General features: G+C 46.8%; 1 protein-coding gene across 4 annotated transcripts in view; it reads right to left on the reverse strand.

Annotated features, from left to right (window-relative positions):
* FERMT1 (FERM domain containing kindlin 1) overlaps positions 1–8,420 on the reverse strand; it is a 55,467-nt gene extending 47,047 nt beyond the window's left edge. For 3 of the 4 annotated variants that reach the window (XR_016215902.1, XM_008256296.5, XM_089307266.1), the window contains exons 1-3: positions 8,190–8,420; positions 5,714–5,886; positions 2,769–3,002 (exon numbers count right to left, since the gene is read on the reverse strand). Coding sequence is in view for 3 of the 4 variants with exons in the window: in XM_008256296.5 (XP_008254518.3) it covers positions 2,769–3,002; positions 5,714–5,864 (385 nt within the window). In the remaining variant the exon portion in view is untranslated. The remainder of the gene's footprint in view (positions 1–2,768; positions 3,003–5,713; positions 5,887–8,189) is intronic. The other variant, XM_089307265.1, reaches the window with a different exon arrangement.
* Positions 8,421–25,209: the final 16,789 nt, after the last annotated feature.

The raw sequence follows: 25,209 nt of genomic DNA on the forward strand, positions 1-25,209 counted from the left end.
CTTAACTGCTGTGCCAAACACCTGTCCCCATTCGCTCTTCTGTGTCATCTATTTACCATCAATTTTCTTTCCCTCCCTTCCTCTCTCTTTTTCTTTTCTTTTTTGGTTTTTAAAACAACCACCAAGGGTCTTACTTGCTGTTTTCCTTATGAATCACAGGTCCTGAAAACCTTTCTCCCACCTCCAGCCCAGCAGCTCCTTTCCGCCTGTGGCAGGTGTCCCCAGGCCCGCCCATCTCCTGTTGGCCCTGTCCATTTCAGTGCCTGTCAACCTGATGTCCCAGGGCCAGGGCCTGTAAAACAGTCCACGTGGTCGGGGAATGAATGGTCCCTAGAGCAGCCCTCAGCGGCTGATGAGAGTGCGGCATACACACTTTGTCCTCTGGGTGGGACAGCCCTGGGGCTGTCTATGCTGTCTCCTAGGCACCCCAGTTGCCATGGCATGACTTGGTTGGTGACATACTCTTTCTGACTGGTGGCCTTCTCTTCCTCGTCTCACTTCTCTACCCCCTACCAGTATTCCCTGGCATCACTTCTCAAACTACTTGCACCTGCATCCTTATCTCGAGATCTGCTTCCAGAAGCCAGACTGGCATTCCCCATTTCCTCATTCACCAAATATATTTATAATTGCTGATCAGATTGGCAGACAATCATTAACTGCACTGACTGGCTACAGTCCCAGGTAAAAGCTCAGGCATGTGGCTGTCTCAGCTCTGTGGGCCCTTCCACCTTCCGTCTCCTCAGTTCATAGGTGCTCAGTGCTGAGACTGAGCCAGCACTCGAACCAGACTCTTTCCAGTCACCGAGCACACTTGATCGAAAGATTGCAATGCACACCTATGACCATTTTGGATGCACAATTTAGACAGCAGCCTGGTGGTGAGTGGAAACTTCAGGCATGATCAGTGAAGATAAAACAGACAACAGAACAAAACCCCCATATCTACAAGTCCAAAATTTATGTATTTTTTAAACAGAAAATGCATCATCCTGCTAAATTTGAGTTAGCTTCAATTGATTAGATATAAAAAGCAATGATTAGAAATGTCAGATTGAGAGGCCAGCACTGTGGCACAATGGGTTTAGTTGCTTCCTGAGCTCTGGATCGAGTCCTGGCCGCTCCACTTCCGAGCCAGCTCCCAGCTAATGCACCTGGGAAGGCAGTGGAGGATGGCCCAAGTGCTTGGGCCCCTGCACCCACATGGGAGACCTGGAAGAAGCTCCTGGCTCTTGACTTTGGCTTGGCCCAGCCCCGGCCTTTGTAGCCATATGGAGAATGAACTAGATGGAAGATCTTTCTCTGTTTCTCTTCTTTCTCTGCAACTCTGTCTTTCAAATAAGTTATTAAAGAAAAGAAAATAAAAGAAAGGAAGAGAAAGGAAAAGAAAAGGAAAGGAAAGGAAAGGAAAGGAAAGGAAAGGAAAGGAAAGGAAAGAAAAGAAAAGAAGTACCAGGTTGAGCCCTTGGAAGCACCACGAACGCTATCTTCAGGAAAAGTCACATCAGAATGCTCCCACTCCTCTGAAACCTCACGTGCTTGTGCTCAGCTGCCACGTGTGCCTCCAGTCCACGGCAGTGTGTGGGGGATGCGATTTGATTTACTTATATATAAAAGAAAGTCGTCTTGTTTTCAAATCCCTATTATAATATCACTGAAAACACAGTGCATTTGCTCCTGCCATTTGCCCAGCCGCTGGCAGCAAGACTACTGGAACTTTCAGTCACTTACTGTACAAACACATACTGTGCATGCTGTGTGCGGGCATCGTGCAGGAGCTGGGAGCGTGGAGCTGCTCATGAAGTGGCTTCTGTGCTCACACCCTTTCCTCGGTCCCCACTGCCCAACACTGGCATTCCCCGTCCTGCTGGCACCTTCCCCCTTGTTTTACCACCTACCGCTTTCCACCACCTACCCTATGGTCTTGTCTTTTTTATTACATGCATTGGTTGTGCTCTGACTCTGCCTGCCAGCATGTTAGCACCAGGAGGGAAGGGGTTTCAGTCATCTTTATCACTCATGTATCCCCAGCACTCATCACGACCCCTGGTGCATAGCAGGTGCTTAGTAAACAGTCTCTGAGTGAGCGAATGACGCAGCACATAGTTTAATGAATAAGATAGATTACTCAGTGACATAGTAGCTAGGCAGCACCACGGGCTGACTTTGACCTTGGAATCAAAATATACACTTTCAGAAAATATAAAGTAAGAGTATACTCATGGCACAAGATTCTCTTTATAGAGTCGCATAAATGTTACGCTCATGGGCTACCAACCTATAGAGAAATGAGTTTCTAGTCATCAGTCCGTGTAGTGTTCTGACTCAAAAGTGCTTTTTGCAGACACTGCAATTTCGTAGAGCCAGGTGTTTATGAAACAATTAAGACGTTGCAACACCACTATCTCAAAACCACTACAGTCACACGAGCCGCAGAGTGATGACAGGTGTAACGGAACTCTTTTGTCTTAACTATAATAGTGGCTTGAGTATAGCTTGGAGAAATGAATTGGGATGGGTAATCTTAACGGTCTGGCTCTGCTTTTTATCACCCTCTTTCGAAATAGTTTTAAGGTTTGTGGAAATGAATCTGATTTATGCCGGCAGAGTTCTCTTTGGTTTAATGCCTCTTAGACGTCTGCAGTATGTCTGGGCTGAAGTGTGCCACTAACGAGAGAGTGTCCCTGAGCCCACCATGCCAGGCAGGCGGGAGGCGGACACCAGTTTCCTGTCCGCTCCTGAGAGTCCACAGGGCACAGGGTACTTACTCAGGGTCCTGCAGATGTCACTCACAGCTCTGAACACCACAGCTGAGAAGCTGACCCGCAACCGCACTGTCTTCATGTTTGGCAGGCGAAGGCGAAGAGTTTTATGCTGGGGGGTGAACAGAAGCTTGGCATCCGCCTGAACTCCACATTTGTCCAGGGTCCAGTGGGTTTTCAGAAGCCAGCAACGCTTCTGCTCCCACCAAAGGGCAAAGTCTGACCAGTCCTGTGGCAGGTCTGCAAGAACGGATAACACAGAGAATACCATGAACCAGGGCAAGACTCACAGGGAGGGTCCAGGCACTGCAGAACCCAGGTAGGGGTGTGCAGAAATTGCAATAAACAACACCTCCTCAGCCCCCTACCTCTTTCCACAGTCCCAGGCCCGACAGTCCCTGGCTTCTCTCCAAAGACCCCAGAGGTGAGGCAGGGAGAACAACAGGTGACTGTCACGTGACCTAGCATCTACATTTAAATACTGCAGAGGGGCTGGTGTTGTGGCACAGCGAGGTAAGAGTTAAGGCCCCAGTCTGCAGTGCTGGCATTCCATATAGGTACCAGTTCAAGTCCTGACTGCTCCACTTTAGACCCAGCTCTCTTCTTTGGCCTCAGAAAGCAGTAGAAGATGGCCCAAGGCTTGGGCCCCTGCATCCAGATGGGAGACCTGGAAGAAGCTCTTGGCTCCTGGCTTAGGATTGGCACAGCTCCAGCCATTGTGGCCAATCTGGGAGTGAACCAGCAGATGGAAGACCTCTCTCTCTCTCTCTGCCTCTTTGTAACTCTGCCTTTATTTATTTATTTATTTATTTGACAGGCAGAGTGGACAGTGAGAGAGAGAGAGAGGCAGAGAGAAAGGTCTTCCTTTTGCCGTTGGTTCACCCTCCAATGACTGCTGCTGCCAGTGCGCTGCGGCCAGCGCATCATGCTGATCCGAAGCCAGGAGCCAGGTGCTTCTCCTGGTCTCCCATGCAGGTATAGGGCCCAAGCACTTGGGCCATCCTCCACTGCACTCCCAGGCCACAGCAGAGAGCTGGACTGGAAGAGGAGCAACTGGGACAGAATCTGGTGCCCCGACCGGGACTAGAACCCGGTGTGCCGGTGCCTCAGGTGGAGGATTAGCCTAGTAAGCCACGGCGCCGGCCTGTAACTCTGCCTTTAAAATAAATAAATAAATCTTTAAAAAATAAATCTTAAAAAAATAAATAAATACTGTGGAAAGAACAGGCACATAAAATGTTTGCTCATGATAAATGCTAGCGTCTTTGTCCTTAACACCCCTGGGTGCCATGATGTATTCTAGGCAGGCCAGAACCGTGTGGCTTTGGTTAGTGAAGTTCTCTTCTTTTGTAGACATGTGTGCTTGCACCACGGCGTCACACGGGAGGACCAGTAGTCCCCAGCGAGAGTGCAGTCAGGACTGCCGTAGAGCTGACACCTCAGCCTTCTCAGAAATGCCCAGTACTCGTCAGCCCTGCCACCCTTCTTCCAAAGTTCTACACTGAAATCAGAGTTGAAAACTCGCTCCCTTGCTTTGAAGGCATTAACGGCAAATCTTTCCTCTCCTTCAATGTTGGCATTCGAGTTTTTTCCTTTCAGCGTTGCTGGAGTCAGTATTTAATCTTTTATTTTGTGAAATTAAGAGGCCCCTGTATTTTCCTTTTTTCTTTAAATAGTCTCTTTCTCTCGCTTTAAATAAGAAAACCTTTCCTTCAATGCTGTTAGTAGAAGTGGAAATTGGGTCCGGCGCCGCGGCTCACTAGGTTAATCCTCCGCCTAGCGGCGCCGGCACACTGGGTTCTAGTCCCGGTTGGGGCGCCGGATTCTGTCCCGGTTGCCCCTCTTCCAGGCCAGCTCTCTGCTGTGGCCCGGGAGTGCAGTGGAGGATGGCCCAGGTGCTTGGGCCCTGCACCCCATGGGAGACCAGGAAAAGCACCTGGCTCCTGGCTCCTGCCATCGGATCAGCGCGGTGCGCTGGCCGCGGCGGCCATTGGAGGGTGAACCAACGGCAAAGGAAGACCTTTCTCTCTGTCTCTCTCTCTCTCACTGTCCACTCTGCCTGTCAAAAAAAAAAAAAAAAAGAAGTAGAAATTGGTGTATCTATTTTTTTTTAAAGTCAAGACTTTCAATAATAATTATTTTACTTCTCAGCGAGAGAGAGAGAGAGAGAGAGAGAGAGAATGAGCTTCCTGCTGGTTCACTCCCCAGATACCTGTGAAAGGTGGGGACAGGCAGGAAATAATCCATGTTTCCTACGTGGGTGGCATACTTGAGCCAGCACCTGCTGCCTCCCACAGCCTGCATGGATAGGAATCTGGAGTGAGGAAGAGGAGGTGAGTATGGAACCCAAGCACTCTGATAAGAGGTATGGATAGGTGTACATCTCTGTATATATATTACATTTATTTAAAAAGGACTTTCTCTCACTAGTGTAAATGAGAAGCCAGCATGGAGGTCAGGAAATAAAAAGAAATACAAAGAAAACAACACTGTTAAATTCTACAAACACGATGTTGGCTCTCCTTTGTTTATACAGACAGAGTGTTAAAGACACGGAGCATCCAGCTAACTTGAAGACTGAGCTTCCAAGTATTAGCAGGGAACCAACAGAGTAGTAGTCTAATTTCCTGCCGCCCAGGGCCCCCTGAGATGTTACCAGTGGAATGGGCATTAGATCAGTTGGGGAGCTTTAATTCGCCATCTAGCATTCAAGTGATCCCAGAGGCGGGTGACTGGATTCAACCTGAGGCTCTTGCACAGTCCCCAGATTCTCTCCTTCTTCCTGCATGAGATTTGGAGGCAGCGAGTGCTTGCTACTTTGGGCCATTATAAAGGGAGCGATCAGAAAAGCTAACTGATCAGATCCCAGATAACAAGAAGGCTCCTATTCGTTGGGGATGCACCAGAGAGGATTTCAAATACAGAGAAATCACAAGGCAAGAGTAACTTACTGATCTGTTCTACCAACTTGAGCATCACTCCCCCGACATGCAGGTCTCCAGACACTCTGAGTGTGACATCTTTCTGCTCCTCTTCGTTTGGGTGGTCAACACGCACCACGAGCTCCCAGGAAGCAGATGCAAAGTCACCGGACGACAGCATTGTGGCCCAGGCAGGTGTCTGACTAGTGGAAAGGCAGACAGAGCAGAACATGAGGAAGAAACTGCAACATGCCGGGAGATTCTGCGGAACACAACTTTATTTTTTCTAATGTTTTTGCTTTTCATTTTAGCTTCCTCTTCCAAAAACTGCAGTGTGCCCAATGCCTTAGAGGTTAAATTCAGCATCTTAGCTTTAAGAAGTCTTATAAAAATGGCTTCAGATCATCTAAATGGATGGACTCCGTCTTTCTACTCATCCACTCCTTCGGGACCACTTGGCTGCATTTTCCTTTGTCCACCCAGTGTCCCCATCTTCACTTTCCTGCTCTTTTGCTTTTTCTTGACTTTCTCTGAACTATTCTAGCAGCAGGCAATAAACTATGGCACTCCTTCACGATATATTTCTTAAAAATAAACTTTATTGAGGTATAATTCCCATGCAGTAAAATGCGCAGATATAAAATATACAGTTCAATGCATTTTTTTATTTTTTATTTTTTTTTGGACAGGCAGAGCGGACAGTGAGAGAGAGACAGACAGAAAGGTCTTCCTTTGCTGTTGGTTCACCCTCCAATGGCCGCCGCAGCCAGCGCGCTGTGCCTGGCGCACCGCGCTGATCTGATGGCAGGAGCCAGGTACTTATGTTGGTCTCCCATGGGGTGCAGGGCCCAAGTACTTGGGCCATCCTCCACTGTACTCCCTGGCCACAGCAGAGAGCTGGCCTGGAAGAGGGGCAACCTGGACAGAATCCGGTGCCCTGACCGGAACTAGAACCCCGTGTGCCGGCGCCACAAGGTGGAGGATTAGCCTAGTGAGCCGCGGCACCGCCAGTTCAATGCATTTTGTTGTGTGCAAATTACACCTCATAAAGCTGACTTGACAAAAGGATGCCATTACATCTTTCTCTATCTCTAATATCTCTATTACACATGTATTAATACATTCCTCCCAAAATATTAGTATCTTGTAGCATGAAATCTCCAAAAATAAAAATATAACAAAAATGTTTATTTTAGTTATTACAATATAACATGTAGCTTTAACATAAGTGCATGCCAAGATGGTAGGTATTAATAATTACTGTCATGTATTTGATTCAAGCTTCTGCTTTTGTACCATATAAAATTGATATACAAATTGAGGTTTTAGATACACTTTTGGCAAAAGATGGAAAAAACGGCAGTGACAGACCTAAAAAGCTAACATTTTCAAGTACAGATCGGGGTGAGAACTTCAAGTTCCAAGGGGAACTTCATTTCCCCTCACTTGAGGCTCTGGGAAGGCAAAAACCTAGCAGGATCAACCCTGGGACATTGTAGGGTGACCATCGGAACATCAGAATCCAAAACTGGCAGAACTTAAGCAAAACTTGAGATGTCAGTTCTCTCTTACTTTACACAGAAAGAAATACTGCTACTACTCTGGGTTGTTTCAAACACTTAAAATAAAAACCATTTAAATCATGATAACAGCTCTTTTTCGCTTTATTATGTACTGAGAGCTTCTAAGAGACCCATGCTTTCACAAGGGCTACTGTTGAGGAAGAGCAATGCACTCAAACTCCTTCAACAGGGCGTCTCATAATCAAATGCAGATTTTCTCCAGAAGCAGGCAGGTCAAGAGACCCTGCACTCCTCACAAGTGATGCACACTTTTGAGTTGCCAGGACTTCTGATTGCTTGTCCCTGGCAATTGGATGCCATTTCTTCTCTTCTCCTAACCTGTGAGATCAGAACACTGCTCCCTTGGGCGATAGATTGGCCATTTCCTTATAATGAGATCCAGTCTAAAATCAGACAATCTGGTTTCCCCACATTCCTTCCCTATCTTTCTGCACCTTCGTTTTTGAGCGAACCTCTCATCCGCAGCAAGCTGTTACTTGCTGCGGAGAGCAGCAAACTTGAGCCCCGAAACGCAACGGAGGAGACCAAGGCAAGAGGCCAAGAGCCCCTGCCGACGCAGCTTCCCCGGGGGCGAAGCTCCGTGTAGGAAATGCAAGGAAGAAAGAAAGCAAAAAGGTGCGGGGAACAGGTTCCAGCGCTCCCCCTGGAAGGAAGCTCTTAGGGTGTTTTGCTTCCAAAGGCCACTCCGCCCGCGTCTGCCAGCTCTGCAGATCTTGAGTGGACAACAAACACCTGCCCCTCACCCCAGTTAAAGGCAGCGGCCAGAGGCGCAGGGCCAGAGAAGGTGGCGCACGGAGCTGGTACTATAGTCATTTAAATGCAAGGAGCTGCAGAAGGTAAAGGGGCGGGAAGGTTAGGGGTCAGCGGTGCCCATCGCAGCCTCCCGATACCCGGGTCCCTAACCCTAGCCCCTTCGCACCCACCTCCTTTCCTGGACTCTGTCGCCTCCAAGGAAACTTGCAGACCGGCCAGTGAACTGCGCCCCTAGAGCACCGGCAGAGGCCACTCCAAGTTCAGCGGGGCGGCTACTGCTCTGCTAGGCTCAGGGGCCCAGAGGTCCCGGGGCCTCCAGCCGAGGCTGGGTTCCCGCACCTCTCCCGGCGCTGTGCGCAGGGGGCACGGTCTTCTCCCTGCGCGCCCCCAGCTGCATGGTCGGGGCTGGCGCGCTGCGGCGGGGCAGGCGAGGGCACGCCCAGTCCTGGGCCTGCTGAGTCTCGCGCTGGCTGGAGAGGAGGCGCAGTTTGCATTTTCTTTTTGTTTTTGAAGGGCAAAAGGTGGCTGTGCCTACTCTTGTGTTTAACAGGGATCACATTTCAGTTAAATTTCAACACTTAAGAATAACTGTGTATTAATTACAGAATTAAACCAGTCATATTAAGTAGAACAGACAAAAAACTACTAAGAGGGATAATGTATTAAGTTGTTCATTAACAGTCAGGGCTATGCTGATCAAGTCACCGTTTCCCATAGTGTCCATTCCACTTCAACAGGTTTCCTTTTTGGTGTTCAGTCAGTTGTCACCAATCAGGGAGAACATATGGTATTTGTCCCTTTGGGACTGGCTTATTTCACTCAGCATGATGTGTTCCAGATTCCTCCATTTTGTTGCAAATGACTGGATTTCGTTGTTTCTTACTGCGGTATAGTATTCTAAAGAGTACATATCCCATAATTTCTTTATCCAGTCTACCGTTGATGGGCATTTAGGTTGGTTCCAGGTCTTAGCTATTGTGAATTGAGCTGCAATAAACATTAGGCTGCAGACCGCTTTTTTGTTTGCCAATTTAAATTCCTTTGGGTAAATGTGATCCCTGTTAAACACAAGAGTAGGAATAAGAGAGGGAAGAGATGTATAATTTGGGACATGCTCAAGCTGACTTGCCCCAAATGGTAGAGTTAGAAACATACCAGGGTACTCCAATTTAATCCCATCAAGGTGGCATGTACCAATGCCATCTCACTAGTCCAAGTGATCAATTTCAGTTCACAATTGATCATAATGAAAGGACTAAGAGTCAAAGGGAGCACATAAGCAAGTCTAGTACCTGCTAACACTAACCGATAGAATAAATAAAGGGGAGAGTGATCCAACATGGGAAGTGAGATACTCAGCAGACTCATAGAATGGCAGATGTCCTAAATAGCACTCTGGCCTCAGAATAAGCCCTAAAGGCATTCGGATCTGGCTGAAAAGCCCATGAGAGTATTTCAGGCATGGAAAGCCAAGACACTCTGGCAAAAGATCTCTGTGAGTGAGATCTCAGTGGAAAGAACAGGTCTTCAAAGAAGGAGGTACCTTTCTCTGAAGGGAGGAGAGAACCTCCACTTTGACTATGACCTTGTCTAAACAAGATAAGAATCGGAGAACTCAGAGGGCTTCCATAGCCTTGGAAACTCATGACTGGAGCATAGGGAGATTACTGATGCCATAAACAGGAGTGTCAATTGGTAAAGTCAACAACAGGAGTCACTGTGCACTTACTCCTCATGTAGGATCTCTGTCCTTAATGTGCTGTGCATTGAAATTTAATGCTATAACGAGTACTCAAACAATATATTTCACTTTGTGTTTCTATGGGGGTGCAAACTGTTGAAATCTTTACTTAATGCTACTAAACTGATCCTCTGTAAAAAAAAAAAAAATTATCAACTCCCAACTTGACTCTCACTGGGATTAAACATGACAATAGGTCTGATCTGATTTCATCATCATTAAAAAAATCATCTATTATTTTTCACTTTATGTTTCTGTGTGGGAGCAAACTGTTGAAATCCTTACTTAATGTATACTAAGCTGATCTTCTGTATATCAAGATAATCGAAAATGAATCTTGATGTGAATGGAAGGGGAGAGGGAGTGGGAAAGGGGAGGGTTGTGGGTGGGAGGGACGGTATGGGGGGGAAGCCATTGTAATCTCTGCCTTTCTAATAAAGTAAATACATAAAAATTTAAAAAGATGTTTATTTTGATACAAAATTTGTTTGAAAACTATGAGTGATTTACTCATAATAATTCATTTTGATGAGATTTTTGAACACTCCCTTAAATGCATGGATTTCAAATTCTTTTGCACCAAAAGAAAAAAATTAGAAAGAATTATTAATTTGAACAGTAGAGTGACAGAGAGAAGGAGAGACAGAAAGAGAAAGAGATCTTCCATCTGCTGGTTCACTTCCCAAATAGCCACAATAGTTGGGGCTAGGCAAAAGTCAGGAGTCAGAACTCCATTTGGGTCTCCCATGGGTGGCAGGGGCCCAGGTACTTGGACCATCTTCTGTTGCCTTCGCAGTGCATTAGCAGGGAACTGGATCAGATACAGAGCAGTAGGGATTTGAACTGGCACTCTGATATGGGATGCCAACGTTGCAGGTCTGGGTAGTTTAACCCACTGCACCACAATAATGGCCCACAAAGAAACTTTTTTTAAAAAAGATTTTATTTACTTATTTGAGAGGTAGAATAACAGACAGTGAGAGGGAGAGACAGAGAGAAAGGTCTTCCTTCCATTGGTTCACTCCCCAGGTGGCCGCGACGGCCAGTGCTGCACTGATCCGAAGCCAGGAGCCAGGAAATTCTTCCCCGTCACCCACGAGGGTACAGGGACCTAAGCACTTTGGCCATCTTCCACTGATTTCCCAGGCCATAGCAGAGAGCTGGATTGGAAGAGGAGCAGCCAGGACTAGAACTGGTGTCCATATGGGATGCTGGTGCCACAGGAGGAGGATTAACATAATGCGCCACGGCTCTGGCCCCCAAAGAAACTTTTAATTCCATTTTCCTTGGACTTTTTGAGATACATATGCATATTTACCTCCAAGAGCACAAACCATGCATATACAGCTGATGAATTGTCAGCTGATGAAGGGACATCCTTGTGTATGAACTCCCATTCTGAAACAAAACATCCCTCGTTCCCAGAAGACACCTAGTGGTCCCTTCTAGTTTTCACAAGGAGTAATATTAGCCTGACTTCAAACCTGTAGATTTTGCAGCTCTCTGTCTGTTATTGTGGTGGAATGAGGAGGTGAGAAAGTCATGCCAAGATGGCCGCTGAGGTGAAAAGGTCATGCCAAGATGGCCGCTAACAACAGAAACTGCCTGGCAACAGGCCGTGATTGGATGGCTTTGGAAACCACATGACAACAGAGGAAACCACATGACAACAGAGCCTGACTGACAGCAGGCCATGATTGGATGGTTTCAGAAACTACCTGGCAACAAGAGCCTGACTGGCAACAGGCTGTGATTGGGTGGCTTTGGAAACTGCCTGGCAACAGGCTGTGATGGGTTAGAGCATAGACCACCCCTTGACCGGATTGGCTGGCCTTGGCTATATAAGCAGCTGTAGCAACTGAAATAAACAAGTTTGCAGGCTGCTCTCCTCAGGCCTGCTTTCACCCGACTCTGCACCTCATGCCCCCACCATGCTCCTCCTCTCAGGAACGAATCTTCTCAGAAAAAAATCAACAGCAACACATTATACAAACAGACACATGGTTTGCATCATTGTGTGTCTGCCTTTGTTTAGCACTTTATTTGTGAGTTTCACCGGCAAGATGTGTCCCAGGCTTTTAATTTAATTTTATTCTTTACCTACGCCCTGGTTACTGTCATTCTTGTACACAGGTCTGACTTATCCCCCAAGGTTCTGAGTTAGGAGTAGGTTAAAAAGTGCATTATGGGGGCCGGTGCTCTGACATAGTGGGTAAAGCCACTGCATGCAGTGCCAGCATCCCAAATGGGCGCTGGTTCGAGTCCCGGCTGCTCCACTTCCGATCCAGCTCTCTGTTATGGCCTGGAAAAGCAGTAGAAGATGGCCCAAGTTCTTGGGCCCCTGCACCTGGGTGGGAGACCTGGAAGAAGAATCTGGCTCCTGGCTTCAGATGGGCACAGCTCTGGCTGTTGCAGCCAACTGGGGAGTGAACCAGCGATGGAAGACCTTTCTCTCTCTGCCTCTTCTCTCTCTGTGTAACTCTTTCAAATAAATAAATAAATCTTTAAAAAAAGTGTATTATGGATTTCAGATTTTCATGTATTTGACATGTATTTTCACATACTCTTACCTTCTTTATAAAATAAGCAAAATCAACATTTTGAGTCAGCAGACAGTATAGTGATTCAGGTGGCAGAAGCATGGAGGATAAAGAGGAGTGATCTCCCCCAAACTCAAAATTCACGTGTCCAGGGTACAAATGTTGACACGTCTACTGATAAAGTGATGTGCAATGAGTAAGTCATAGTGTGTGATCATTTGGAATGTGAGTAGAGTGGATTGGCTGAGCAATGCACAGTGCTGAGCACAAAGGGAAGCAGTGAGCAGAGGGCCTTTGAAAGTCCCAGCTCCTGAACTTGTTAAAGCCCAAGGTGCTTCCTTCCCCTTGTAGTCAGTTTTTTCCTAACTGCTGATTTTATTTGACGAAACCCATATGGTGTCACTCAAAATACATTTCTTTATTATCATCTCCAGCTCACAGATGTGCTGGACACTGAGAAATGACACAGATACACAAAAGGTATTTCTGTTTGTGTTGAGTCCTTGGGGCACACAAAGTGGGAGCTGTGTTTGTGTGTGCAGCGTCCGTTTTGCCTGGGCAAAGATGGAGAAGGTGCTTATTATAGCTGCACTCTCCTTTCCAGCTGGAGGGATAATGAACACTAGCTATGCCCAGACAAGTTCTACCATTCTCTCCTTGCCAGGGTGGAAAGGGTGTGGCCTGGTTGTCTAGAGGTACTGGATGGAAAAGGGGGGAGGGGAGAGCAAAGAACAGTAAAAAGTCCTTCTCCAGAGCTGCAATGGAGCTACCGCTGAGAATGAGGCAAGAAACATGGCGCTCCTCTTCCTCCCACCTCCTTCCTCCCTCTCTCTCCTGCTTTAATTTGCACCCATCTCAATCAAAAGGTGCAAGGGAGTAACAGTGATAATCAAGTCTTCTTTCCACCCCTGATTATTATGTTCCCTTCCCTGGAGATAATAGCTACCTGTTTCCTGTGGAACCTTCCAGAGATAGCTCATGCATGGCAACTTTTGTTCCTTAAGCAAGTGACAATATTCCAAACATATGACTTGCATTCCTCACTTTAAACTATCTCAGTGATCATAGTGGACATCAGTCATACTCATGGCTGCCCATCATCCTTAGAAAGTCCTCTTTGCTATTGTGTAAATCCTTGTTTTAATCTCAGTATGGAAGTCAGAACTCAAAATCTCAACCTCCCTTGCATGGGTCTGTGATCTAGGCGCTGGCATTCAGATACTTAATTTGGAAGTGAGTAAGGTGCAGGGGCAGGGAGTAGTTGGAGCTCCATCTTTCCTGCCAAGGTGGTGGCAGGGGTGACTGGGGCACTGGTAGTGGCAATGGTGATGGTTTCCTGGAGGCCACAAGGGCAAAATCCTGCAGAAGTGATGCTGGTGCCTGTTGGTGCCAGTACCAAGTGCAGTAAAGTCAAGTTCACATGCTGCAATGGTCCTTCCCTCTTCACGTCAGTTCTGTCATATCATTTCTGACATTGTTCTTGATGCTTAGCTCCAATTCTCTCCTGTTGTCCCAAACATTCCACAATTAGTACTATTTGAATAATTAGTTTTCTACTTAAAATAGCCAGAGTGGATTCTTATTTGTGCCTAAAAATCCTGACAGACACAGAATTTGGTAGTGGGTTCATTGGGTACAGCAGGTGTGGCTTTAGGAAAAGTAGTGACTCTTTTCTTGCAGTGTCAAAATGTTTGCTCCAGCTGTTGTATCTGATATGTAAATATGCAGATTGTGGGGCTGGCACTGTAGTACATTGGGTTAAAGCCCCAGCCTATAGCACCAGCATCCCATATGGGCGCAGGTTCCAATCCCTGCTGCTCCACTTCTGATCCAGCTCCCTGCAATTGTGCCTGGGAAAGCAATAGAGGATGGCCCAGGCCCTTGGGACCCTGAACCCACATGGGAGTCTGAGAAGAAGCTCCTGGTTCCGGATTGGCTCAGTTCTGGCTATTGCGGCCATTTTGGGGGAGTGACTCAATGGATAGAAGACTCTCTCTGTCTCTAGCTCTCTCTGTAACTCTGTCTTTCAAATAAATAAAATAAATCTTTTTTAAAAAAGGACACAGATTGCAAGCAAAATGAGTCTGTAATATTAAGTGGCAGGGAATATTCAGAATGTTGATTTACATTAATGATTTCTTATTTATTTGAGAGGCTGACAGGGAGAGATATGGGGTGGGAAGGGGGAGGGTAGAAGAGAGAGAGAGAGAGAAAGAGAGGGAGAGAGAGAGAAAGATGGACAGCATTCCCATTTGTTGGGTTACTTCCCGAATGCCTACAATGGCTGGGACTGAGCCAGGCCAAAGCCAGGAGCCAGGAACTCAATTCAGGTTTCCCACTTGGGTGGAAGGAATCAACTGAGAAAGCAAAGTGCTTTTCAGGATCTGCATGAACAGGAAGCTGAAATCAGGAGCTGGCGCCAGGTACCGAACCTGGGTCTTCTGATATAAAACATGTTCATCTTAACCGGCGTGGCAACTGCCAGGCTAAATAACTGCCCCCACTCCTTTTTTAAAGCAGTCTTGATAGAGAAGATGTGCACTGCTCAGAGCCAGGCAGCTGGCAGGCGGACATGGATTAAGCCTCCCCTTCACCAGGAGAGGCTCTCTCTGCTGCAGCTGAGGGTCCAAGTTAATGGACCATTATTTGGGCTGAAAAAAAAAAAACCCACCAAAACCCCAAACCTCCTACCCCCTCATTCAAACTAAAGTTGTTACAAGCAGCTGTTGCTGGGAAATGCAAAAGCAGAATCTTTGTAATAACATCATTATGAGGATGGTTGAAAGACTTCATGCACCTGCTATGTGTACAAAACGTGTCCAGAACAGTACTGTGATTTATTAAGTTACTATAGGTGTCTTTATTTCTAAGACTATTAGGTTTAGAGTATGGATACAGGGGCTGGTGTTGTGTCTCAGTGGGTCAAGCTGCTGCCTGCAGAGCTGGCACCCTGCATCTGAGCCCTGCTTTGAGTCCTGGCTCTTCCATCCAGCCCCAGCCATTATGGCCATTTGGGGAGTGAACCAGCAGTTGGTGGCTTTCTCTCTGTATTTCTTCCTTTCAAATGAATAGGGGGTGGCGCCACGGCTCACTTGGAAAATCCTCTGCCTGCGGCGCCAGCACTGGGTACTAGTCCTGGTTGCTCCTCTTCCAGTCCAGCTCTCTGCTGTGGCCCAGGAGGGCAGTGAAGGCTGGCCCAAGTGCTCGGGCCCCTGCACCCACATGGGAGACCAGGAAGAAGCACCTGGCTCCTGGCTCTGGGGCGTGGCAGCCATTTGGGGAATGAACCAACGAAAGGAAGACCTTTCTGTCTGTCTCTCTCTGTCAGTCTATAACTCTACCTGTCAAAAAAATAAAAAAAATTAAAAAAAATAATGAAATAAATCTTAAAAAAAGAATATGGATACTGTTGATTTTAGGGGGATGCTCAGTTTGATTCTTCTTGTAGCCCAACAAAGAGTTCAATATGCTTTAAAGAAAGACCTTGGAGTAGGTGGGAGATGGGATCACTGTCCCCTAACTCCTCATGCTCTCTCTAATTAACATTACAAATTCATACATTTGCCAGGGATTTTACAGTTCTTCTCACTAGAGCTGAAGCATGCAGTCATCCCTTGTATGCATGGGGGATTGGTTCCAGGACACTCTGAATCAAAAAATGCTGTAGTATTTGCATAGAACCTACATACATCCTTCTGCTTAGTTTAAATCATGTCTAGATTACATACAGTATTTGATATGAGGTACACACAGGTAAATAGTTGTTATACTGTCTTGTTAGGAGATAATGACAAGAAAAAAGTCTGCATGTTCAGTACAGCTTTTTTTTTGGGAAAATTTTTTAACCAAGGCTGATTGAATCCACAGATACAGAATGCAGAGATATGAAGAGGTGACTGTACTCCCTTGTACCTTTATTTTGGGTGTGGTCATGAGCAGAAGTTTGGAATGGACTTGTGGGATGATTTATTTTGCTCCATTGGCTAAGAGAAGAGCCTGTTCTGACTTCAGAGGATGGTTGATTCCAGAGCTAGGGCAGGAAGATCCAAGATGAATATAGAGCATCTTGTGATACTGGGAAGTGAAGAAGTCCCCTGAAAATGATGAGGGGTTGTCCAAATGAGCCAGGAAGCATCCAGAAGGAGTTCCTCTGAGCCATTCTGGGAAAATTGGGACAACAGGGTAAGTAATGTAATAATGGATTAAAACACACAGAACTAAGTAAATGTTGTTGAGTCCATGCTAATTGAAACACGAATCTGAACAAGCCAATAAGTGATAGACAAAGGCAAGCTCTTCCTTGAGTAGAATTCCAATTAATAAATGTAGAAGGAGTGATAAAAATAGAAAACATTCATCAATCACCATACAACACGGTAATAGGCATAGGCAAGAGTGTTGGATGGGGGGCTGGTGCTGTGGCACAGTGGGTTAACGCCCTGGCCTGAAGTGCTGGCATCCCATATGGGTACTGATTCAAGACTGGCTGCTCCACTTCCAATCCAGCTCTCTGTTATGGCCTGGGAAAGCAGTAGAAGATGGCCCAACTCCTTGGGCCCCTGGACCCGCGTCGGAGACCCATAAGAAGCTCCTGGCTCCTGGCTTCTGATTGGCGTAGCTCCGGCTGTTGCAGCCAGTTGGGGTGTGAACTATCGGATGGAAGACCTTTCTCTCTCTGCCTTTCCTCTCTCTGTGTAACTCCGACTTTCAAATAAATAAATAAATCTTTATAAAAATTGTGTTGGATGAATTTTAAAATGAGTGAGTATGATGAGAAATAGGATCTTTGAAGAGTCTCAAAGTACTTCCTTGTAAGGTATCTGCTCATTGCATAGGGAAAGAGAGTAACATCAGTGGAGAACACTGGTAGGTATGATTTTAACCAAGTGATTACAACTAGTATGTGTAATAGTGCATGCTGGTAGCACCCGCTTCTGGTCTGATGCACTGAGAAGTGCCGAACATCACTTCTAGGGCATTCTTGCCCCAATTGCACAACCTCACTTTAGTCATGAGAAGATGTGAGACAAACCCAGATCGGAGGATAGCCTGGAGAGTCAACCACTAATATTCTTGGCAAATGTCAAGGTCATGAGACAGAGAAATGGAGGAAGTATCCCAGATCAGAGGTGACTAGAAGAGACATGACAACCAAATACAATGTGAGATCCTGGATTGGATCCTGGGATAGAGAAAGGATGTGGGTAGGACAGCCCATGAGATTTGAACATGGCTGTGGATTAGGTAATAGTATCACATCAGTACTGATTTCCTGGTCTCCACGCTGTGCTGTGGTTCTATAAGATGCTAACAAGGGAAAACGGGGTGAAGGGGACCCAGGGTCTGTGTGTGCTACTTTTGCACATTTCTGTGAAGTCTAAAATTATTTATTGAATTAAAAAATTTAGTTACTTATTCGAAAGGTAGAGTGAGAGAGAAAGTGGGGAGGGAAAGAAGAAGGGGGAGAGAGAGAGAGAGAGAGAGAGAAATCTTCCATCTACTTGTTCACTCTTCAAATGTCTGCAACAACCAACCAGGTCTGGGCCAGGCCAAAACCAGGATCCAGGAACTGCATCCAGGTCTCCCACATGGCTGGCAGGGCCCCAAGCACTTGGGCCATCTACAGCTGCTTTTCCAGGTTCATTAGCAGGGAGCTGGATTGGAAGTGGACAAGCTAGGGCTGGAATCAGCTCTCCAATATGGGACGCTGGGGTCTCAAGTGCTGTGCCACAATGCAGCTCTAAATTTAAAATTATTTAAAGCACGAAGGAAAAAAAATCATCACAGAAATAATCCGAGAAGCCTCTCAGAGGAACATAAATACCAGTTTAAAGAGTCTACTAGCTGGCGCCGCCGCTCAATAGGCTAATCCGCCTTGCGGCGCCGGCACACCGGGTTCTAGTCCCGGTCGGGGCGCCGGATTCTGTCCCGGTTGCCCCTCTTCCAGGCCAGCCCTCTGCTGTGGCCAGGGAGTGCAGTGGAGGATGGCCCAACAAGTCCTTGGGCCCTGCACCTGCATGGGAGACCAAGAGAAGCACCTGGCTCCTGGCTTCGGATCAGCGTGATGCGCCGGCTGCAGTGCACCGGCCGCGGCGGCCATTGGAGGGTGAACCAACGGCAAAGGAAGACCTTTCTCTCTGTCTCTCTCTCTCACTGTCCACTCTGCCTGTCAAAGATAAAAAATAAAATAAAACAAAATAAAAAAAAAAGAGTCTACTAGACACTCAGAAAATGAGCAAAAAACAGCCATAGGAGGGTACAAAACTGTTGCTTTTAATCAAGGACAAATTTTAATTGATCAAAAATTTAAAAAGAATAATATATATCATTCTCTGCCCCATGCCTCCTCCCCTCCCCTCACTGGGCTTGTGAGCACTGTGACCGGTCATTGTCCGGTCTTTCTTCTCTGACCTCTAGCATTTCATGACGGCCCCAAGATGACTTCAGAAAGTCTGGATTCCAATCCTCGCTGCTCTCTGACAGGCTGCGTCTTGTCGAACCGCTTACTTGCAGGAAGTGTCGTTCTTCTGAGTCTGGTTTAGCCTAGGGCATTACTGTTCCGAGAAGGGGATGTTCCTGGGGTAGGGCTGGGGCAGATCGAGGCCCAGAAGCTTAGTAGAAACTGCAAAAGGCCCACTTGTGTCCAGCCTTCGAGCACTGGGAGTGTGAGCTCAAGTCTGCGTGTACCAGGTCACCAGGCAGCTTCTGCTTTCTTTTCCTTTCTGTTTCTTTAAAAAAAAAAAAAAATTATTTACTCGAAAGGGAGCAAGACAGAAGGAGAGTCGCCATCTGCTGGTTCACTCGTTAAATGCCCACGATGGCTGGGACTGGGCCAAGGACAAAGCTGGGAGCTGGAATTCGGTCCAGGTCCCCCAACGTGGGTGGCAGGAACCCAACACTTGAGCCATCACGGTGGCCTCCCTGGGTCTGTACCAGCAGGACACTGGGGACGGGAGACAGAGCTGAGTCCTGAGCGCAGGTACTCCGACATGGAGCATGGGCGTTGTAACTGCTAAGCCACGTGCTCTTCCTGGGTAAGCACGGTGCCTGCGTCTTTGCATGCGCTATCCCGTTCAGTCCTGCTCACCCGAGAGAACACACGTCTACAGATGAGGAAACTGAACCTTAGGGATCTTGAACAAGTTCCCAAGGTTGCTTAGCTACTAAATGGCAAATTTAGGATTTTACCTTAGTCCCTAACTTATTGGATGTTCTCAAAAGCTCATAAGACTGTTTCTACACATATAAGGCTATTTCTTTTGCAAATCTCCAACAGTCTCTAGCTGGAATAAGTTGATTTTCTGGCAGATTCTGAAACTTTACAGCCATGATGAGGTCTTTTCCTGAGCCAGGATGGTTTTCTCTTTGGTGCTTCCTAACTTTGTTTTAGATTCTTCTTTCCCTGTCAACTGTCCTTCCCCATCCCCTACTCTGTGTTTGAAAACCAGCGAGGCAGTCGTAAGGCTATGGCAACAACAGATAGAGAAATTTAACTTTACTTGAAGATTGACATTCTAATTATTACGTGGAACTGGTCTATTCGCTACCAAACACATTTTTTTTTTTTCCTGTTAATCACCAGCAGCATCTGGAGTACTTTTCATGATCCATCTGGATGTTTTTGGCTTTCATCCAAAGAGAGGAAAGTAAATAATACCCATCTTCTTGTCTCAAACAGTAGAAGAGGAAACAAGCAAAATAGGTTTTTTTTTTTTTTTTTTTATCTCACTGCATGGGTCTTACCTGGCCAATGTACTGGAGATAAATATGTTTCATCACACTTAATGTGATTGTGGAGCTTTGAGTTGTTTGGGTATACATAATTTATTTTAATTCATTGAACCTACTGTTTGGAATTATCTTCATTTTTCCTTCCAGCATAAGGCCATGCTAAATCTTTGGGCATGTGCTTAATGACTTCCTTAAGACAAATTCTTACCAGTAGGTAGCACCACTCAGTCAAAGATTACATGTCTTACAAGGGGTTTGGTACGCTTGCCAAATTTTCTGCCGAAAAGATTGTGCTTATTAACACTCCCAGAGCTCCTCTAAGATTATTATTTATTTTTTTTTTAAATTTTTTGACAGCAGAGTGGACAGTGAGAGAGAGAGACAGAAAGAAAGGTCTTCCTTTTGCCGTTGGTTCACCCTCCAATGGCCGCCACGGCCGGCGTGCTGCGGCCGGCGCACCACGCTGATCCGATGGCAGGAGCCAGGTGCTTCTCCTGGTCTCCCATGGGGTGCAGGGCCCAAGCACTTGGGCCATCCTCCACTGCACTCCCTGGCCACAGCAGAGAGCTGGCCTGGAAGAGGGGCAACCGGGAAAGAATCCAGCGCCCCGACCGGGACTAGAACCCGGTGTGCTGGTGCCGCAAGGCGGAGGATTAGCCTAGTGAGCCGCGGCGCCAGCCAAGATTATTATTTATTCTTATCAGGTGTCATCTTCTGTTGAGTGTCTGGGCTGTGCCGAGAGCTCCAGTAGGTCCCTGGGACACTGCCTCTGACCCCTAAGTGAAGTTGGGCAGTGATGATGGATGTGTTAATTGCTTGATGATTTATAAGATGTTTCTATGCTCCTTTATTCAAGTCTTTTCGAACTATAATTGCACTTGAAGAACCTGTGGATGATTCTTTATAGATCGTGCTCTGTTTTTATTATTTTAAGGTTTATTTAATTTATTTGAAAGGCAGAGTTACAGAGAGGCAGAGAGAGAGGCAGAGAGAGAGAGAGAGAGAGAGAGAGAGAGAGAGAGAGAGAGAGGTCTTCAATCCGCTGGTTCACTCCCTAGATGGCCGCAATGCCCATCTGAAGCCAGGATGCAGGAGCTTCTTCTGGGTCTCCCACATGGGTACAGGGGCCCAAGGACTTGGGCCATCTTCTCCTGCTTTCCCAGGCCATAGCAGAGAGCTAGATTGGAAGAGGAGCAGCCAGGACTCGAACTGGCATTCATATCGGATGCCGGCACTGCAGGCGGTAGCTTTACCTGCTATGCCACAGCGCTGACCCCTGTCTTCTGTTTTTAAATTCCATTTCCTCTATTTAATCTTTACAGTAACTATGATAAGTTAAGCAAAGGAATCAACACAGTTCAACAGGTGAACCATCCAACCTTCTTGAACTAAAACACAGAAGGAAAGAGATACCTTGTTAAATAAAAGATCACTGAGAAAGGCCCTTTGTTTTTAATCTAAGTTGACAAAGGAACCCCTTGCTTCTTCTTGTCACACCTCTCAAGGGTGATGGAGAAGGAGAGATGGGCAGTTGACCAGAGGAGTGGGATCAGAAACCCATGTAACCCCCATACTTTGTAGGACTGAGTCTGTTAGGATTTTATGGCTGTAGGCAACATAAACCAGTCCTTTCTTAAAAATCCCCTCCTCAACCTCACAAATTAAAAGAAATTTGTGGTATGGATATGGGGATAAGGTCTGCAGAATCAAGGCACATCTCCCAAGTAGACTTTGGAAAGTACAGGAGCCACGGCTAATCGAGAATCTAGGAGTTCCTTTTGGTTCCTCTCTTGGGATGAGCGGGCTCCCCATGGCTTCAGGACTCATGTCTGTGATGGGCTGCTGAAGTCCTAGCCCACCGTGCCTGTGAATGTGACCTTGTTTAGCAGGTGGGTCTTTGAGGGTGGAAGTCACCAAGTGAACAGGAGTTTATACTATGGTGCGGGCCTTACATCCTCACACCCCATCCACAGCTCTTGAGTCTTTGGAAGCCCCTTTGTTAGCATCCCTGATATGGGTGATAAGCTATTAACACCCGGAACGGTAATACTGTTACTATTTCAGTATGAATCCTTTCATTTTTTCCCTGTCTACCTGTAGAAAAATATTTTGGTGGTTGGTATGTGGTATAGCAGGTTAAGCCACCACCTACATCGCTGGCATCCCATACTGGAGCTCCAGTTTGAGTCCTGGCTGCTCTGCTTCTGATCCAGCTCCCTGCTAATGCGCCTGAGAAGGCAGTGGAAGATATCCCAAATACTTGAGCCAATGCTGCTCACGTGGGAAACCCCAGTGGAGTTCCTGGCTCCTGGCTTTGGCCCTAACCTTTGCAGCCATTTGGGGGAGTGATCCAGCAGATGGAAGATCTCTATCTCTCTCTCTCCCTCTCCTCTCTCTCTGTCACTCTGCTTTCAAATACATAGAATACATTTTTTTTTTTTTAAAAAAAGGAAGCAAAAAATGTTTTTGATAGTAATGAAGTTCAATGTGTATACTGTTCTGTAAGCTGCCCTTCCTATTTAAAGGATTCAAGTCCACACAATTCTATCCATTTAACACATGTTATTAGCCAATGGATATTTGTTCAGTACCTGGAGCTACCGTGCTACGTGTTGAAGGATTTTAAAGATGCATTCATCAGACTTCCTAATGTCAAGGAGATTACAATTTAATTAATGAGGAGACATTTTAGTCTGTTTTCTGTTGCTATGTCAAAATACCAGAGCCCAGTTAACTGATAAGGAATAGAAGTGTATTTAGCGCACAGCTCTGGAGCTGGGCCATCCAGAGCATGGCACCAGCATCTGCCTGGTGTCTGGTGAGAGCCTCCTTGCTCTCACAACGTGGTGGGGTATCCATGGTGAGACAGAACAAGGGTGCTGGCTTGGCTCTCTCTGCCTCTTCTTATAAAGTCACCAGTGCCACAATGGGGGCTGCACCCTGCGCACTTGCTCTGACACATGAATTTTTGGAAGACACACTCAAACCACAGCAGAGGTCAACACATTAAAATTGGTGCAGCACTAAGATAGCTCCCAGATACAGCAGCATTGCTGAAGGGGTGGAGCCTGAGACCTGAAACGATCTCTGTGCTGTTCAATAAATGAGTTTGTCACACGATCGATTTCAGTCTCCTCATTTACAAAGTGGAAATAAGTGTAAAAATAACAGTGATACCTACTTTGAAGGGTTTTGCTTGAAGGGTTATTTTGGGGAAAAAATCATAATAATAGTAAGAGCAGGCACTCATACAGGCCTTATATGTGCTGGGCGTCGTTCTAAGAATGTAATTTATAGGGACCGGTGCTGTGGCATAGTGGCATTGTGGCACCTGCAGTACCAGCATCCCACATGGGTGCCGGTTCGAGTCCCAGCTGCTCTACTTCCAATCCTGCTCTCTGCTGCGGCCTGGGAAAGCAGTAGAAGGTGGCCCAAGTCCTTAGGACTCTGCACCCACAGGGGAGACCCAAAGGAGGCTCCTGGCTTCAGATCAGCGCAGCTCCAGCCGTTGCAGCCAACTGGGGAGTGAACCAGCGGATGAAGACCTCTCTCTCTCTACCTCTCTTTTTCTCTGTGTGTAACTCTTTCAAATAAATAAATAAATAATCTTTTCAAAAATAAAAAGAATGTAACTTATAAAGGTACTTCAAAAAGTTCATGGAAAATGCATATTATGTAAAACCTACGCACAGATTTCAATTTTTTTTGCACCAAAATAAACTCAACTTTTAATTCTATTTTCCATTGACTAACCTACATGACAGCAACTCCATGAGTAAGGAATGATAAGATTAGCCCCATTCTATGGATGAATCGCTGGTCCAACATCATACAGCTAAGAAGCGGCCAAGGCGGGATTTGAATCCAGGCGGCACAGTTCTTGTGTCTGAAGGATACTTTGCAACTGGACAGTGCTACATAAACAGGGCTGCAACAGGTCACGGCTGTAAGCTAGGAGTCCCAGAAGGCCAGCCCAGGTGTGAGGGCTGCGGGTTTCACTGCAGGACGCTTGCAGGGAATGGCAGAGCCTGGAGATGGGGACAGTAAACTTCTCCACTTGGAAGTCAGCGGCAGCCGTCATCTGCCATGGATTTCCTGCGTGCAGTCAGAATGATGCTCTTGCAAGTACAGAGACCCACCCGTTTCCAACCAGCTTGGGAGAAGAGGAGTTAATGGGCAGTCACTGAGAAGCCTGGAGGCGCAGCTGGATCAGGAGCTCAGCGTAGGCCCCGCCTCTTTCTCTGCATCTTTGCTCTGCTTTCCTCTGTGGCGGGGTCATTCTCAGACTGTTCTCCCTGGAGGACTGGGAGACTTCCAGGAGCCCCAGCCCAGAACCACTGCATGATGGAGATGCTGAATGGCTCGGACCTAGGAGGCCTTCTCACCACCCTGCTCTGGGGCCTGTGCCTGTCCTGGGAGGGTGGGGCCAGCCTCCAGGGAGCCCTGAGCAGGATTCCTGTAGGATGAGAATGTGGTGGATTTAAAAAAAAAAAAAAAAAGAAAGAAAATCAACTCCGTTTACTGCAGCCTTGCTACTCAGGAGCTGTTCGTGGACAAGTAGCAGCACCCTGGCATTGTCAGAAACGCAGGCTCCTGAATTCATCCCAGAAGCACTGGGCCAGAATCTGTCTTCTGACAAGGCACCGGGGGATTCCCGTGCTCAGTGCGATCTGAGAAGTGTGGAAGATGGAGTTCTTAGAAAGACATGTAGGGTGTGTCTGTCTCTCTCACGCTTTTTATTGCAAAACTTATTTAATCATTTAAAATATATTTCAGCATTCCACTGGACACATAATTGTACAAATTTATGGGGTGTAGGGTGGCATTTCAATAGATGTTTCCCATCTGTAATGACAAGATCAGGGTGATTGGCTGCTCCGTCACTTCAAGTAGTCACGGTTTCTGCGCTGGGAACTTTCCCAAGTCTCCTGGCTGTTTTGAAGTCGAGAATCGATTGTTGTCGGCTTCCCTCTTCTCTTCCTCATGGACCATGTGGAGCTTGAACCATTGCTGCCGTCATGAAAATGGTCCCAACGCAGAGATGTTGGGAAAGGAAGAGCAGGGAGTAGCAGTGCCACCCCAAGGGCCTGCCTGGAGCCCTCCATGCCTTCCTCTGGCCCATGAGGCCATGTGGCTAGGTGGAGTGTCCACCTGGAGTCCACCTCTGCTCTTTTCACA

The sequence above is a fragment of the Oryctolagus cuniculus genome, chromosome 11 (assembly GCF_051225735.1).
Source record: "Oryctolagus cuniculus isolate XC-2025 breed Fujian yellow rabbit chromosome 11, ASM5122573v1, whole genome shotgun sequence".
Lineage (NCBI taxonomy): Eukaryota > Metazoa > Chordata > Mammalia > Lagomorpha > Leporidae > Oryctolagus > Oryctolagus cuniculus.